General features: G+C 45.3%; 1 protein-coding gene across 8 annotated transcripts in view; it reads right to left on the bottom strand.

The window, feature by feature from the left end:
- ACACA (acetyl-CoA carboxylase alpha) overlaps positions 1-14,456 on the bottom strand; it is a 141,095-nt gene that overhangs the window by 20,726 nt on the left and 105,913 nt on the right. For all 8 annotated transcript variants that reach the window (XM_033004779.2, XM_042791599.1, XM_042791598.1 and 5 more), the window contains 5 exons: positions 14,025-14,168; positions 13,157-13,277; positions 10,595-10,691; positions 6,777-6,873; positions 5,953-6,088 (listed from right to left, as the gene is read on the bottom strand). In XM_033004779.2, the coding sequence (XP_032860670.1) occupies positions 5,953-6,088; positions 6,777-6,873; positions 10,595-10,691; positions 13,157-13,277; positions 14,025-14,168 (595 nt within the window). The remainder of the gene's footprint in view (positions 1-5,952; positions 6,089-6,776; positions 6,874-10,594; positions 10,692-13,156; positions 13,278-14,024; positions 14,169-14,456) is intronic.

The raw sequence follows: 14,456 nt of genomic DNA, 5'->3' as shown, positions 1-14,456 counted from the left end.
TGGACCAAAAAAAAAGGGGGACGTTCCCACGTCAGTCCTGCTCCCAGACACTCTGCTCCCCTCCGCAGGTGATGGAACCCGGGCCCCGGGGTGAGCCATCCCTCCCTGGCCAGGCTGGCAGCCAGCATGGCCAGGTGGGTCTGTACTCGACACGAGCGCAGCTGCCCCATCTCAGACTTACTGCCACGGACCTGCACCACGATTCATACAAGGTGTGCGGCACAACCCAACGGCGGCAGGCCTTTTACAGATCCTTATCAAAATCAGTGTGTGGGGAGGGATGGGAAACTGCATTCTTCTCTTCCTGCATTAATATTTAAGGCATTTCGCCCAAAATTAATAAGAGTAACTCCGCTGTGTAAAGACAGTACATTGAAAATATCAGCCCCAAAGGTGATTTAAATAAAAGAGAAAAAAGGAAGGCAAAAGAATTTATATGAGATGATATAGTTTATAACGGATATAGTTTGTAATGGAAACAGGCACCCTTGAATATATATATTTTGTTACATATAATTATATATGGAAGTATCAAGTCAAATATAAAAGAAAGGAAAAATACTTATTAGGATCATCTAGTCCATCCCTTTGTTCACACAGGACTGTATTGTACACTTCCTTCCCAGTGCTTTTTAAAGCTTTCGTTTAGAAATCCCAAACAATAAATCTACAACTTCTTTAGGGGCATTTCCACAGCCAAATAGATGAAATTTTCCTCAGTATTCAGTCAAACTTCCCCTCCTTCCCCATCCCCATTAATTTCATATTAGTACTCCTGCATCACCCTACATAATCTCTCCACTCCTTCAGGCTTGCTATAAATAGCAGTAGGCTTTTCAGTGTGGTTTTTTTTTCTCCTTAGACACACTATAGGTATTCATTTCCCATGTCTCCCAGGACAGTATTTTCAATCCCCTTCATTTTTGTTCTTTGCTTAGCACCTCCCAGTTTGCCTAAATTTTCCTGGCCATTAAAATACCAGTGCACAGAGCAGAAAAACAAAGTGGGTATGTACCATGCACGCATGCTGGCCTTTGTTAATAGTCTTAAAAGACTGAGACACTTTTAGTCACCTCAAATCCTTACAATCACTTGAGAAAGCCATAATTTCCGCAGAAGAAAGAGACTCCAGCCAAGGTTCCCCTGTCGTTTAACTCCAGTTAAGCATTAACATGAACACTTATCTCTTTGGGAAATACACACACACACACACACTCTGACATATATACATACACACATTAACATATCTAGAGCAAAGGAGAGGTGTGCATAAAGTGTGTGTGTGTATTATTAGCACCATAGGCACCGATGTGATCTCTGCAGTTCATTTGCAAGGTCACTGTCCAAGTACCCAAGAAAAAGGAGTTTCATGTTATTTAAGAAATGTCAAATGCTGAGGAAGACAAGAACGATTTATTTCCTCTAATTGTGAATAAACGTAAATTCTGGCGGAGACAGTGGGGACTGAGAACCAAACAAAACTCCAACCTTTTCCTTTGTCCTGAGCAAAGAAAAAGACCTCAAAAGGGGTGACAAATTTATTACTAATTACACAATTATTTTATTATGTAGTGCTAGTAATAAACCACTTGAAGTACTTTCAGCTAATTCTAGTGTTAAGAAAATAATTGCTGGATTCAAATTATTTTAACTGAATTAATTCTTTACTAGACATTTTTTACTAGTGCTACATAATAAAATAATTGTGTAATTAGCAATACATTTTTCACTCCTGCCAAGGGTATATATTTTACTCAGGTTAAGTGTAGAAAAAAGAAGCACTACTTGTTTGAACAAGGCAGAGGGAGGAGGTGCAGAGCAATGGAGAGAAACTTGATGCTTTTTGTGCAGCGCTCCAAATCTCCAGGTGGCACGGGCAAGGTCAGGGCAGTGTTTCTGTGCCTCCAATACTGTGGGGATCAGACTGTCAGGGCTATCCAGAAGCCTGAACTCTCCCACTACGCGGTTCTGTACACAGTTACTCCTTTTGGGATCCTGCAACACAGCGCTTCATTTTCACCGGAATGTCACAGCAGCCTTAGCTTCATGTTTTATATATGGATTTACACCAACTGCCGGCTTCCTTGCACGCTCCGGAATCCCACCGAGGCCCACGGACCTGCTGCTGCACTCATTCCAGATCTGCTGTAAACGCCGCTGTAAAGAGGAATTCCCCTTTTTATAAGGTAACAGCTTCCACTAACGGAGACCAAGTTTTGCTGAAATAAAGAAGAGCCAACCCGGCTGCCACCAGTGAAGGGGCCCCGCGGAGCCACGCGCAGCTCCGGACCCCAGCGGCTGCTGAGCTCCAGGGGAGCTGCAGCGTCCACCGGCTCTGGAAGGGTCAACAGGAGCCTGCTGTGCTGCAGGGCTTTCCCTCCCTCCATCTCATCTCCTCACCTTGCCTACACCCACCGCTCCGGCAAAGCGGGGGCTCGGAAACAACGTGCACTTTTATGAGGTAAAAATCTAAGTAGAGTTGACGAAGATCGTAAAAATCACTGCAAAAACAACCCCGTAGTCCCCGTGCCCACTCACCAGAACACACAACCCCTCCTGATTTACCTTAATATTGTATTTGAGCGTGAAACTATGCAACAATTTGCCACACTGGGACAACTGGCTCTTACTTGCGGTTTTGCTTCGTTCTCCACTCTTACAACAGAAAACAGTGTGCCAAATTTCACCGCTGCGGGTGGTCAGTGGTGCCCACCGCTCCATGCTTGAGCTGCCCTAGTGCCTTGGCAGGGTGCAGACTTTATAAACCGTTAATACTGTCACTAACACACTTACTGTGTTTAAAACAAAATCCAATCACTTCCATCATCCTTCACGTAGCAAAGATACACCGCGCGCATTTTAAGCGCAGGCTGTTTGCACACCTGTTCTTGCAAAGAAGTCGCTTGTGTTGCGACTGGAAAAATTAAGTATGGTATTTGTGGGGCAGATTTAATTGTCGTATTAATTCAAACCTCAGCCTAACAAGCCACTTGCAAGACAGAAAGGCTGGGGAAGTCCTCTAGGACCCGCAGCGCTGTCCGTTCCGCAGTAGGGCAGACGGCGTTCGCAGCACACTTCCCCATTCTCTGCCTGCCTGCTCAGCTGCAGTGTGCACCCGCGTCTACTACACACAGACACAAAATCTGCTGGAAGCTGTTATCATTACACTGTATGTGTAAATATTGGCAGTCAGCTGCATCAAGCATGCTAGAAAGGCTGCAGACAGCTTTTTGCATTTCCATAGTGGCGGGCAGCGTGCCCTGAACCTCCGAAGCTGGAACGGATCTCATCAGCTTGGCTGGATTATCAGATAGGACCTGAAGGTAAACACCAGGCATATATTGGCTGCAGACACATAATGTCCCCCATAAACCCATTACATACAAGCAATACCGTCACTCAACACCCAGGTAATCAGAGATTTAAAACAGCCTTTTCATTCTGCTGAAATTTTTTTTTTTTTTTACTGTTATTTATAACCTGTCCCAGGAAAAAATAATAAGTAAAACATGAAAAACCAACTGCGAGTGACCCTGTAGCACAAGCGGCGCTGCAGTTTAATGTCGCGGGGATTTGCATGCTATCAAACTATTCATGCCGAGTCCGAGACCCCGGTGCTAATTTCCAGCGAATTTCACGCTTGATGTCTCCCCGTCGTGGGTCACTGCCGGTTCGCCTAAATAAACCACTTCCAAATGGCTCCTCCATCTAAATATTCAAGCCAGTTTTTATAATTTAATTTTGCATTATGCTGAATAGCCTTCTGGCCAGATAGAGCTCATTGGGGAAACCACCAATACCATTGTGATACGCTTTTATTTATGTTATTTATTTATTTATTTAACGACTTGAATTAGACCTCCTAGGCTGACTAGGAAAGAGGGGGGGGGGGTTTTCTCTCTCTCTCCCTTTTCTTTTTTTTTTTTTTTTTTCCCCTCCACTAATGTCAATTTTCAGCATAGCAAGAGCTGTCTCTAATCTTTTCCTACTCATTACACACAATTTTGGAGTCATTTTACCCACAGTGCAGTCGGCTCCTGGCAGTGTGTTTGTGTGCACTGAGGGGTGGCATAATTGTTTATTTTCCCTCCCTGCATAATCCCCAGCCAGCACTGAAACCAAAACTGCAAACAACTCCCCAAGGAACGCAGAGAGTGTCAGGAGAGACCAACACTTGCTCTGCGGGCTCCACCAGCAAACAAGGTGCAGGAAAAAGCACAGACCGAGGTGCAAACTGCAAAGGCTCTGCGGCGGCTCTCTCCTCCTCCTGCCACCAGCCAGGCTGCCCTAAGTGGGGACGGGCAATAGAAATATTAGCATCCCGGCAGGGTCTCTTCCACCTGGGGCTTCTGGTCCCAACTGCAAAGCTAAACTCAGTTTCTGAGGAACCCAGCAAAGGGCACTGCCAAAGCTGACAGATCTCGCAACACAGTAAGGCGAAATAGTATTTAGGGATGCTTGGTGAAGTTACATCAACAACTCCCCCGTGAGATGCGTGGTAGGGAAAGCACGTCACGAAGGGAGTGCAGTAGCATGTGCTACACATGGAGCAGAAACCATCCTAAAAGGGAACAGGTATTTTCCATAGGAAAAAAATTTTGCCATCTTTTGTTGTCTTCCATCTTTGCATCTGCAAACCCAGAGGCATTGCTTCCTGTACTGGTAACGAGACAGCAGAGCAAGACCTTGGCCTTTGTCACCCTGCGGGTCCTTCCAGAGCAGGAACTTCCACCCTGTTAGTGCATCTGTAACTTTTCCCTGTGTTTGTTAACTGCCACGTGCAGGTACAAGACTGCAATCTTTTACTTACTTAACATTTATAGTATCCATCTCATATTCTTGGCACTGTGCAAAATTTAAAGTAGCAATACATGGTGCAAAAATGTAATTGCTGGTATATTAACTGGGAAGTTTTATAACTCTCCACTTCCTCTGAACATCACTACCACCAAAAGAGTCAACTGGGAGACAGTCCTTGACAAGACAATATTTCAGTGGGAAAAATCATCAATGAGACAATGTTGACAGAATACACCTATACATTTTTGATATGCAATATTGTGGGCTTATCCAGCCCCACTTTTAAACTGAGACAGAAGGATATAAAAGCTTTCGAAGCAGAAGTGGTTTCCTGAGATCAGTGTTTAACTAGCCCATGTTGGCAGCTGTAGATTTTGCTGGCAACTAGATCACTGTTAACATCCAATTACCTGTTCTCACTGCAGATGAGACTCACTTGAACTTCATCTTCAAGGTCTTTTCCAACCTAAGTGATTCTATGATTCTATGACCTGGCCAGTTCCTACAGCTGTATTTAAGGGGATACATAAAAATACAGCTGCACTGCATATTTTGAAAAGAACTTGATATCAGATTTGCACCTTGCATATTCTATGCTATTCTTGCTATGTGCCTATTAAAGACAAGAGACTCACGGGGAGCAGAGGAATGAAACCCTTTGTCACCACAGCTACTGCAGCGTGGTGTCCCGTTCCTCCAGCTGGCTCTGCATCCATCACAACTGCCTTTCAGGAGAGCCAGGCCACGATTTCAGAGGGCTGACATGTCCAAACGCTCTGGTAGGCCTAAAAAAGTAACCCCTTACTGACATTTCTAAGGGAGGGCACATACTTGCCATGGAAGAGGAGGCCTGAACGCAGACTGCATCAAAGAGGGGTGAAGCAGATCCACTCTGCAAGTTTACGGGTACAAGTTGTCACCACAGTTAAGCCAATCTAATAGCTAGCTGCTGCCCAAGGACAGGACCTCCCTCTGTCCCCTGCCACCCACACCCACTGCTGGTCTGTGCCCGGAGAATGGCTTCAGGATGCAAAACCAGTAGAGCTAGTACCACTGGGTATGCCACGGCGGGAGCAGCAGCGGTGGCCTGGGCAGTGAAAGACAAGTCACTCTACAGGACAACACCAGAAGAAGACCAAAATCAATGGTTACCTTTCATTCCACCAGAGAAGCCTCTCCAGTTAGCAAAGACCATCAGAGGCAGCCCTTCCCTGTTAAAGTCGTTGATAGCCTGTGCAGTCTTAAAGGCAGAGTCAGGGAACCACACCTGACCAGCCTGCTGGATTATCTGTTGGGAATAAAAAAAGCCTGGTAAGATTTGAAACACATTAACGTAAGAGTCGGCATAAAACCACAGAAGTAGACACAACAAGAGCTGTGATGTGGAATCAACAATGAAGAACCAAACGCACGAAATGCTTAGGGATCAGCTTGCCCACAGAAAAATCGGGACAATCCTTTTGTCACCAACATCAACAGGAGTGTCCCCACTGATTTAGCTAAGAAGAAGAATAGAGATGGCGTAGAAAGCCTGACGTTATGACTGCTGTAAGAAGGTAAAGAGAGAAAAAAGGATATACAAAGGAGAAAATCCTGAAGAGATGACGTAGAGCCAGAGCTGTGAAGTCAAAAAGCAAAACGTCAGATCAGAAGGACCATGAAACACTATGGTCACAGCAAGAAAACAGGGCAGTGATTTTTGCTTGGCAGATCTCCTGGGCCCTAGTCCCTGCAGCTCACCTAAGTCGTAAGAGAAGCAGGACTGTGTGCTGGGGAACCTGTCCCCTGTACGAACGGCCAACACGACTGCCTGATCACTCCTGCCAGCGACTGCCATGCATTAGCAACTCACCAAGGAACGGTTATATTTTTCATCCCACATTTGGGGAAGAAGAAAATCCCCTCAAAACAAGTGCTCTTTCCACAGAGACATTTTGCAGAGGACAAACAAGCAACTGAGTACGCATTCAGCCTACCTTGGCCTCGGAGTCCAGGTTTGCAGGATCAGCAGGGATGCTGAGCTCCACCGTTCTTGTTTCTACGGCAACTACTCCTACAGGTATTCCTCCCAGCCTGGTAACATGCGAGACAAATCAAAATTCGTATTTCGACTGTTACTCAACTAGACATTTCTTCCAATTTGCATCAAAATACTCAAGACAGACAAATAACGCAAGCAAATAGCGGAAGAAGCACTCTGGCCTTTTTGAAGAGTTTAGGCATGTGGATGGAGGATTTCAGAGAAGTCACAGTTCTGAAAGCAAAATCTAGTTCTGAAAACTAGCACATACCTCATTAAAAATTAAACAGAATAAACCAAAGCCTAAACTCTGAACGATATAGCTACGTCTCCACCACCCTTCACCTGCCACCACACAGATTTTGATACTGACGGTCCTGACCGCAAAAAATAAACATGAAGGGCCAAGGCTTCCCAAGCCCTGTTGTCATAAGCACCGTCAGCTGATGAAATACATCCACAGGCTGCATGTCTAAGCAATGTCGATGCCTCAGCCACCCTAAACCTCCACTGCTCACAAAAACTCCCTCTCCCAAGAGCTTCGGATGAATAGCGGATAAGAGGTTTGGGTTTGTCCATCCATCTCCGCCCCAGACCCTCTGCTGCAGGATGGCTGCAAGGGTGGGAAGGGTGCAGGGACAGAGGGACGGGCAGGGAGCGTAGGCACCAGGGCGGATGCTCAGCTCTGCCTTCCACAGCATCTAACCAGGCCGTTACACAAAAGGCATCTTGCTTGCAATGACAACCGCTTACTCCCAGGACGGGAGTCCCAGCAGAGCCTACGCTCTCTCCTCAACCACCTCGAGCTGGATGACACGCACTGCAGGCAGAGAAAGCGACAAGGCCTATGTGCACTAGGGGGTTGAAAATATTCCCATTCACTATGATTAAGAGTCTGCCTAGAAACCCGTAATTGCAGAAGCCGTCTTAAATCGGTAACTTATAACTTCTATATTAGGGCCCATGTGACCTAATAAAGAACATCTTTATCCAAGTATTACAGTTATTTATTGAACTTGAAAACAGCTCAAAACAACTTCTGTTTTCCATTATACTTCATATAAATTTTATCAGGCTAGCACATGAAGATGCTACATCTTGTTTTATAGTGTGTCCCTGGACAAGTTGCCATAGAATAATAAAAGACAATTTACAGCCAACAGCACACATATTCCAAACATACATACAAAAGATGAGTTTTGGCAGCACTTACAGTAACAATCCCAGAAGAATACATTCCTATTTGTTTTTTTTCAAAATGCCACTGCTTTTGAAAGAAGTCAGTTTTATTTGGGTTATATATACCTGTATGTGAGAGTCCAAAACAACTTGGAATTTGTCAGAAGAAAGGAACTGCAAGTGAAGCTGAGCATGGGCTTGGACAGAGACCTTCTAGCTTTGCCAAATCATTGATTCCCCCCTCTCCCTGCCCCCCAGTATACTGCTTAACCTAAAAGCCTCTAAATAATTACAGGATGTTGTGAGATTTTAGAGAGTCACAAATGGCAGATAAAAATACCAAAGTGTACCAAAAGGTCACAGGACATCCCAAGGTTACATGCTACAATTAGGAGTGGAGTCAGCAGGTATTTTCAGCTCCTCTCAACAATGTATAAAGATCAGACAATATTCCGAGTGGAAAGGATCTTCAGTGGTACCAGCCCTGAGACCCCTGGGACCAGCAGTGGTCAGAGACACGGAGCTCCAGGAAGGCAGAGCTGAGCTGCACAGCAATGCCCCTTTGGCTCGGCGGCAGTTCCATCTCCAGCTGGGCCTGTACAGCCCAAACACTATCGTGTTGCTTTGTCCTGAGCACAGACAGAGCCTGAGCAAATGGGCCTGTTTCTCCATATCATATTCTGCACTAGGACAGTCCAAAGGCAGTTCTAAACCCATTAAAGACCCTCAAAAGTCTTAAGAAACGAGCAGCAGCGGGACGTTTTGCCGAGCACAGCCTTGTACCTGGAAGCCTCCTTCAGTTATTATGCAGCATTTCAGTAACAGGTTAACAGAGCTCCTGATGGCCATTTTAGAGCTGTCCAGAACGGACACAATCCTGAGACGTTGCACATGAGCTCTAGTGCATGTCAGAAGCTTTGCTACTTCATTAGGAGGGCTCTGTAGAACTGTGGCTTTAAAAAGTCTAAAAGAGAAATGGGAGCTCCCAGTGCCAAATATTCTGGGGCCACGTGTGTTATCAACATAATAGAGATAAGAAGCAGCACTGAGTGATGGCTGTACTGCCTAGCTGGCTATCCCGGGTGTGCTCTGTGGTTCAGGAACAGTGGTGTCTCTCCCTGTCCCCCGCTGAATGCTCTGGTAATCAAACACAGCATCCCCAGGGATTATCCTGGTACTACGGTCAGGCCTCGAGTCACCAATCTGGTGAGGCCAGAGGCTGATGGAGTCACACCCCAGGGGTGTCCACAGGATTTCCAGGAGACTGGAAGCACTGCCAGGTCATTTGACTCTGGATTGCTGGAACCGTGATACTGACAGTATGGGAGGTGAAAGATCTGTAAATAAAAGATTTTTCTTTGATGCAGATTTCTGCTAGGAACTGAGGCACTCTGAACACCCGTCATGCATGGGCACAACTGTATCTCATTAAGTGTAACACCCGAAGCCTCCAGGATCCCATTCAGGCACTTCAGGTTTTTTTTATCCTCTCTCACTTGCTAACAAAAAAAAAAAAAAAAAAACCCAAACCCCAAAAAATAAAACAAAAACAAAACAAACAAAAAACAAAGGCTGACAATTAACCAAAACCACTGACATCAATTAGGAGCTGGGAGTCTGCTGGAGGCAAGAGTATGACGTTCTGTCATGAGAGGAGAGCTGGCAACAGTCTGAGGAATGAGGAGTGACAAAGGATAAGCACGCTGCATTTGGACAGCTCAAGCACTTGCAGTGGAAACTCAAGGGAGATAAATGTTCTCTTTCAACACGGCTTTATCCTGAGAGGAAGTAAACAATCAGATCAGGAAAGTCACGGTGCCCTCTTGAGGGGGGGCAAAAAGCTAAAGAGTAAACTAGAAAAGAGGTGATTGAGGGGGTTTTGAGCCCAGCTCTGATTTGCATTCTGTCAAAATACAGGATCCTCTCTCCAGGCTTCTGCTTCCTGTCAGCTCTGAGCATTCGCAGACCTGCAACACCACGACTGACCCCGGCTGCAGCTGTCTTCAAGGCAGGGATCTAAATCTCGAGGAAACGGGGAACGGGTAAGGGGTAGTGACTCCCCCTGGGAGGGGGCGAGTGCCACGGGGCTCTGGAGCTGCACACCTTTGCATTGTGAAAAAGAGCCAAGATCAGGTGTGGCGGGTGCTCGTTCGGAAAATGCTGCGAGTTATTCCACACAAACCTCAACGTTAAGTTCTTCTCTATGCAGAGTTTCTTGCTCTAGTTTTAGCTGAGCTTTTCTTGCAAGTCAAATAGAATGCAAAACAATAAACTGCATAATGTACCTTCAGCTAAGTCAGAGCTGCAAGAAGGCCTCACTATGCAACCATGGACCTAGGGAAGCATATGTTGTCTGCCATGATTTTTAACAATATCTCTCTCTTTTTGGCTTCTGTTCATGTTAAGCTGTCACCTCCAAGCAAAACAGGAGAAATGATCAGACCGTGCTTCACTCGTGTGGTAAAGATGTATCTTATGCAAGTAATGACTTATTTTTACTTATAGCCATCAACTTCCAAAGGATGTTCTAGAAAAATGCAAAGCATAACAAAAACTTGATTTCTACAAATGTCTAAAATGCCTCTTAGAATTTACCTTGCTCTACCAACCACAACTGTCTGCGCCCAGGGCTGCATGATCTCCAGGAACGAGCCATTGTCAAAGAAACCACTTAGCCACTGTCCTTTTTGACCTAAAGGGAAGGGGAAAAAAAATGGAAATATCAGAGGACGGAGGAAGGAGGGAAGAAAAAAGAGAATATCAAAGGAGCAACTGAAACTTGCTTAGAAATGCCAACTGAAGAACGTGGCACTGTCTTTTTATTTATTTATTTTTACATAGATTACAATGCAAGGGAACGTTAGACAGCTGAGCATTTGTCTGCCTTCAGCCATCATGTCTTATTTCATTTACTAGTCTGCATAAAGACAGTAATTTATCAGCAAAAGCATCATTTATTGTTAAACAATGGGGTTCAGATAGCAGAGGGACTTCGCATGCTTTTAAATAAATAACTCTTGTTTTTTGAGACACTACAAACATTTCTCCAAAGGCAGTAAAGTCATTAAAGATGTTTTTCAAAACGCCTATCTCTATTTTAAAACTTATCTCACATTTTTCTCTTGATTCTGCTTAATCCTTCCTTCAAACAAAGAAAGTTGAAGAAATTCAGGAACTAAATATAAAAATTGCAATGGTATTTTACAACTAAACCACACATCTGAGCATCTACAAGAACCACTCATCTACAAGAAATGTTTCACACATTCTTGTAGAAAAACTGAAGGGAAGGACTCTGATACCAAGAGCCTACTTGCTGCATGGAAGACCCCAGGCGATGCACCTCTCCCTGCACCCGAGTGTGCCCCCAGAGCCACCACCCCGACCGGACCTGTTCTCTTGCCCAAAGGCGGCAGCAGCTTCCTGATGCTTGAGAGAAATCAAGCTGTTCCCGAAGAGAACGTTACCAAGATGACTGTGCAGTTCTAAGAGAAAGAAACTTGTCCTGACCCTTGCAGACAATCAGCTTCTCCCCTGAAGTATGAGGGCTTGATTACCCTGCTCATGCTAACTATGAACTAGTATTATTTGCCCTTTACAAAGCCAGGGCAGCGTCAGGCTCAGGGTTCCCCCTGCATCACAGACTCCAGTATGTCGACAACACCTCTCCATCCCCACATGCACCAACATATCTGTTTGCTAACACTCCACACTCGTTCCACCAAATAAAATTCTCAGGATGACAATTACCCCGACGGGAAGCGGGGCAGCAGTTGACAGTTTCTCTCCTTTCCACCGGCGTTCCTTACGCAGCCACAAAAGACCTTATGAACGAGTTAAAGCCTCGCTACGCCAACCTGTGCAGCGGCGTGGCACTGTTTCCACTCTCCGGACAGGAAGACCATGGCAGAAAGGTTTTTCAGTATTTCAGCTCGGAACCCTACTCCAGTGAACAGGTAAGGCCACGATGAAGAGCTTTCATGTGGTCTGACTGCTGATGGGGGGGGGGACAAGTAAGATTTGGAGATAGCGCTCTTCCTGCAGTCCCCCAGCCTATATGAGCTGTACTTCCCAAAGTCAAGGCACTGAGGTACTCTACCCACCCAGACAACTACAGCAATCACAGATCTCTGGGGGCACCTGCTTTCCACTGGGGCTTCATGAAGCTCTGCAAAAAAAGACCCAAACCAAAATCGCTCTCAACTTTACCCCTTGGCACACAGCTTCTGAGGAATGCTTTAATCTGAACAAGCACCTCTGCTTCTGCAGACCCAAGTCCAAAACCAATTAAAAGTGGAGATCCAAGCAAGCTAACCTCTGCTGACTTAAACAGGATGGAGAGTGTTTTATCAAGACCAAACTTGTAATTACTGTGTTCTACATTCCTTGCCTCTGTGGCCCCACTGTAAAATGTGACCATCCATTTCAAAATTATCTCTTTATCGTGAGCCCAAAGCTGATCGTTTAGATTCTGGCCTCGTGTCGGGCGTCAGTTTGAAGAATATCACGGCAATATCTCCTCTAATAAATGGCTTTAACTTTTCACCTAGGAGATATCTGCTTTAACTTATCACAGGGAATCATCTGCTTTCCTTAACGCTTCCACTAAATTAAAATCTGAAGTCACTCGATTTGGAAGCCAGCGTTAGCTGCACTCAGACAGCTGGATGAATTACTTGAGAGATGATGAAAAAATATTATCCAAAACCAGAAAACTTAGTTTATCACAAATCTCATTTTAGCCCCCCAAACTCATTAATAACAGCAGGCATAATGGTCACCCAGTTTGCAGCTTGTACGTACACAGGCTGCACAACCCCAAAAGCACACATGGGGGTTCGATGGTTTGCAGTGTTTCCCATACAGTTATTCTCCAAGACCTGCAGGAATAATGTGATTCCTTTAGCGTACAGACCCTTTGTATATGGACTTTCCTCTGAACCATAAGAAAAAAAAAAAAATCTATAAAAGTAACTAATAACTGTAGGTATCCTCAAGCACTCAGAATTTACATGCTATTTTTATATGTTATATTCAAACAGATTGAACTAATTGCTTTATGAACTTTGAAATATATTTGGATTGCAACCATTAAGCTTTGACAAAGAGTCCTGAAATAATATTATTGCACACCCCGGCCATCAAAGATCGACGTACTTGGATTTGGGCGTCCAGCCAGCATCCAGCGAGGATCATAGGGAGTCTTGGTAGGAACAAACTCTATGGGTCTGTCGATAGGATCCTTGACTTTGAGGATAGGGACAGGGCTGTAGACGCTCTATGGGAAAAAAAAAAATACCAAAGGAAGTAATTCTCCTACATGGCTTTGCACCAAGCACCAGCTCTAAAGGACTTGGTCAGAGTCCTCCTCCTCCCACACTGCACAACTCTTCCACTGACGGGATCCCAGAGCCTTGGCAAGAGCCTGAAGAAACTTTCATTGTGCTCCTTTCACTTTCTCAGACCCTCCTTTGGCATCAGCTGGCATACATTGTACTTCACTTGCTCTTGAACTTCGGGCATAGACAGCATTACCAAGGGGTTGCAATTTAATTTTTGAAAGGTGACCAGGCCACCTGACTCATTCCATGCACTCTTTCCTGAAGGAAGGTGACCTGCGTGTTCTTGTTGCTACCTTCCTGGCTGCAGAGCAGCTTACACATATACATCAACTCCTACAAATTACTGCCTCAAAGGGGAACTTTTAGAGTCTTTTCAGTGAGAGAAAATCCACTGCTTACATAAAATCCTGCTGCCCAGAGTACTGAGGGCACCACGCCAGGGTTAGGGGAGTAGGCAGTGCCAGACTGCCCTGCATCCCAGTTCCTGCAGCACTTTAAGACAAAAACTACTTTGTTTTACTTCGGTACCGTAAAGTTTGACAGCCTTGATCATGAGCCCAAACCATTTGGCTAGGCACCATAAAAACACAGAAAAAACCCTACAGAGTCCCCCAGGCCCCCAAACCCTGTGAACAAAGCGAATAGGTAGTGGCACCCTGCACTCCCGTGGGGCCAGGAATTACCTTTGGCATGTAGGAAAGCCACTGCAGAATAGTGTAGACTCCTTCAAAATCATCACACACCGTGCTGTGCGTCACTCCGTTGTTGTGCATTATCTGGATCCCGCCCAGCTGGTTGTTGGAGGTATAAACTTCCCTTCCAAGCACCTTTTGAACAAAAAACAGGGAAACCATCAGTGGATGGATGTGACAAGGAGGTGCTGGCTAAGGAGATACGTACAAGCCCATCCCTGAAGCAAGGCATGATCACTTCAACACCAAAGGATGGAGCAAACCACTCACAATAGACCTTTCCAAGCCCTGTGTGCAGGTAAGATCTTAGGAAGAGTGATCCCCAAGTGGAATAATACAAGTGGAGAAACTGAGGCAGAGGGCAGTTATACTACTTGCCCTTCCCCAAGCAGCAATGGAGCTGATAGGTGACCAAGTCTCCCG

The sequence above is a fragment of the Tyto alba genome, unplaced genomic scaffold (genome assembly GCF_018691265.1).
Source record: "Tyto alba isolate M040663 unplaced genomic scaffold, T.alba_DEE_v4.0 Super-Scaffold_19, whole genome shotgun sequence".
NCBI lineage: Eukaryota > Metazoa > Chordata > Aves > Strigiformes > Tytonidae > Tyto > Tyto alba.
The sequence above is the reverse complement of the archived record's forward strand: the minus strand, read 5'-3'. Positions and strand labels throughout refer to the sequence as shown.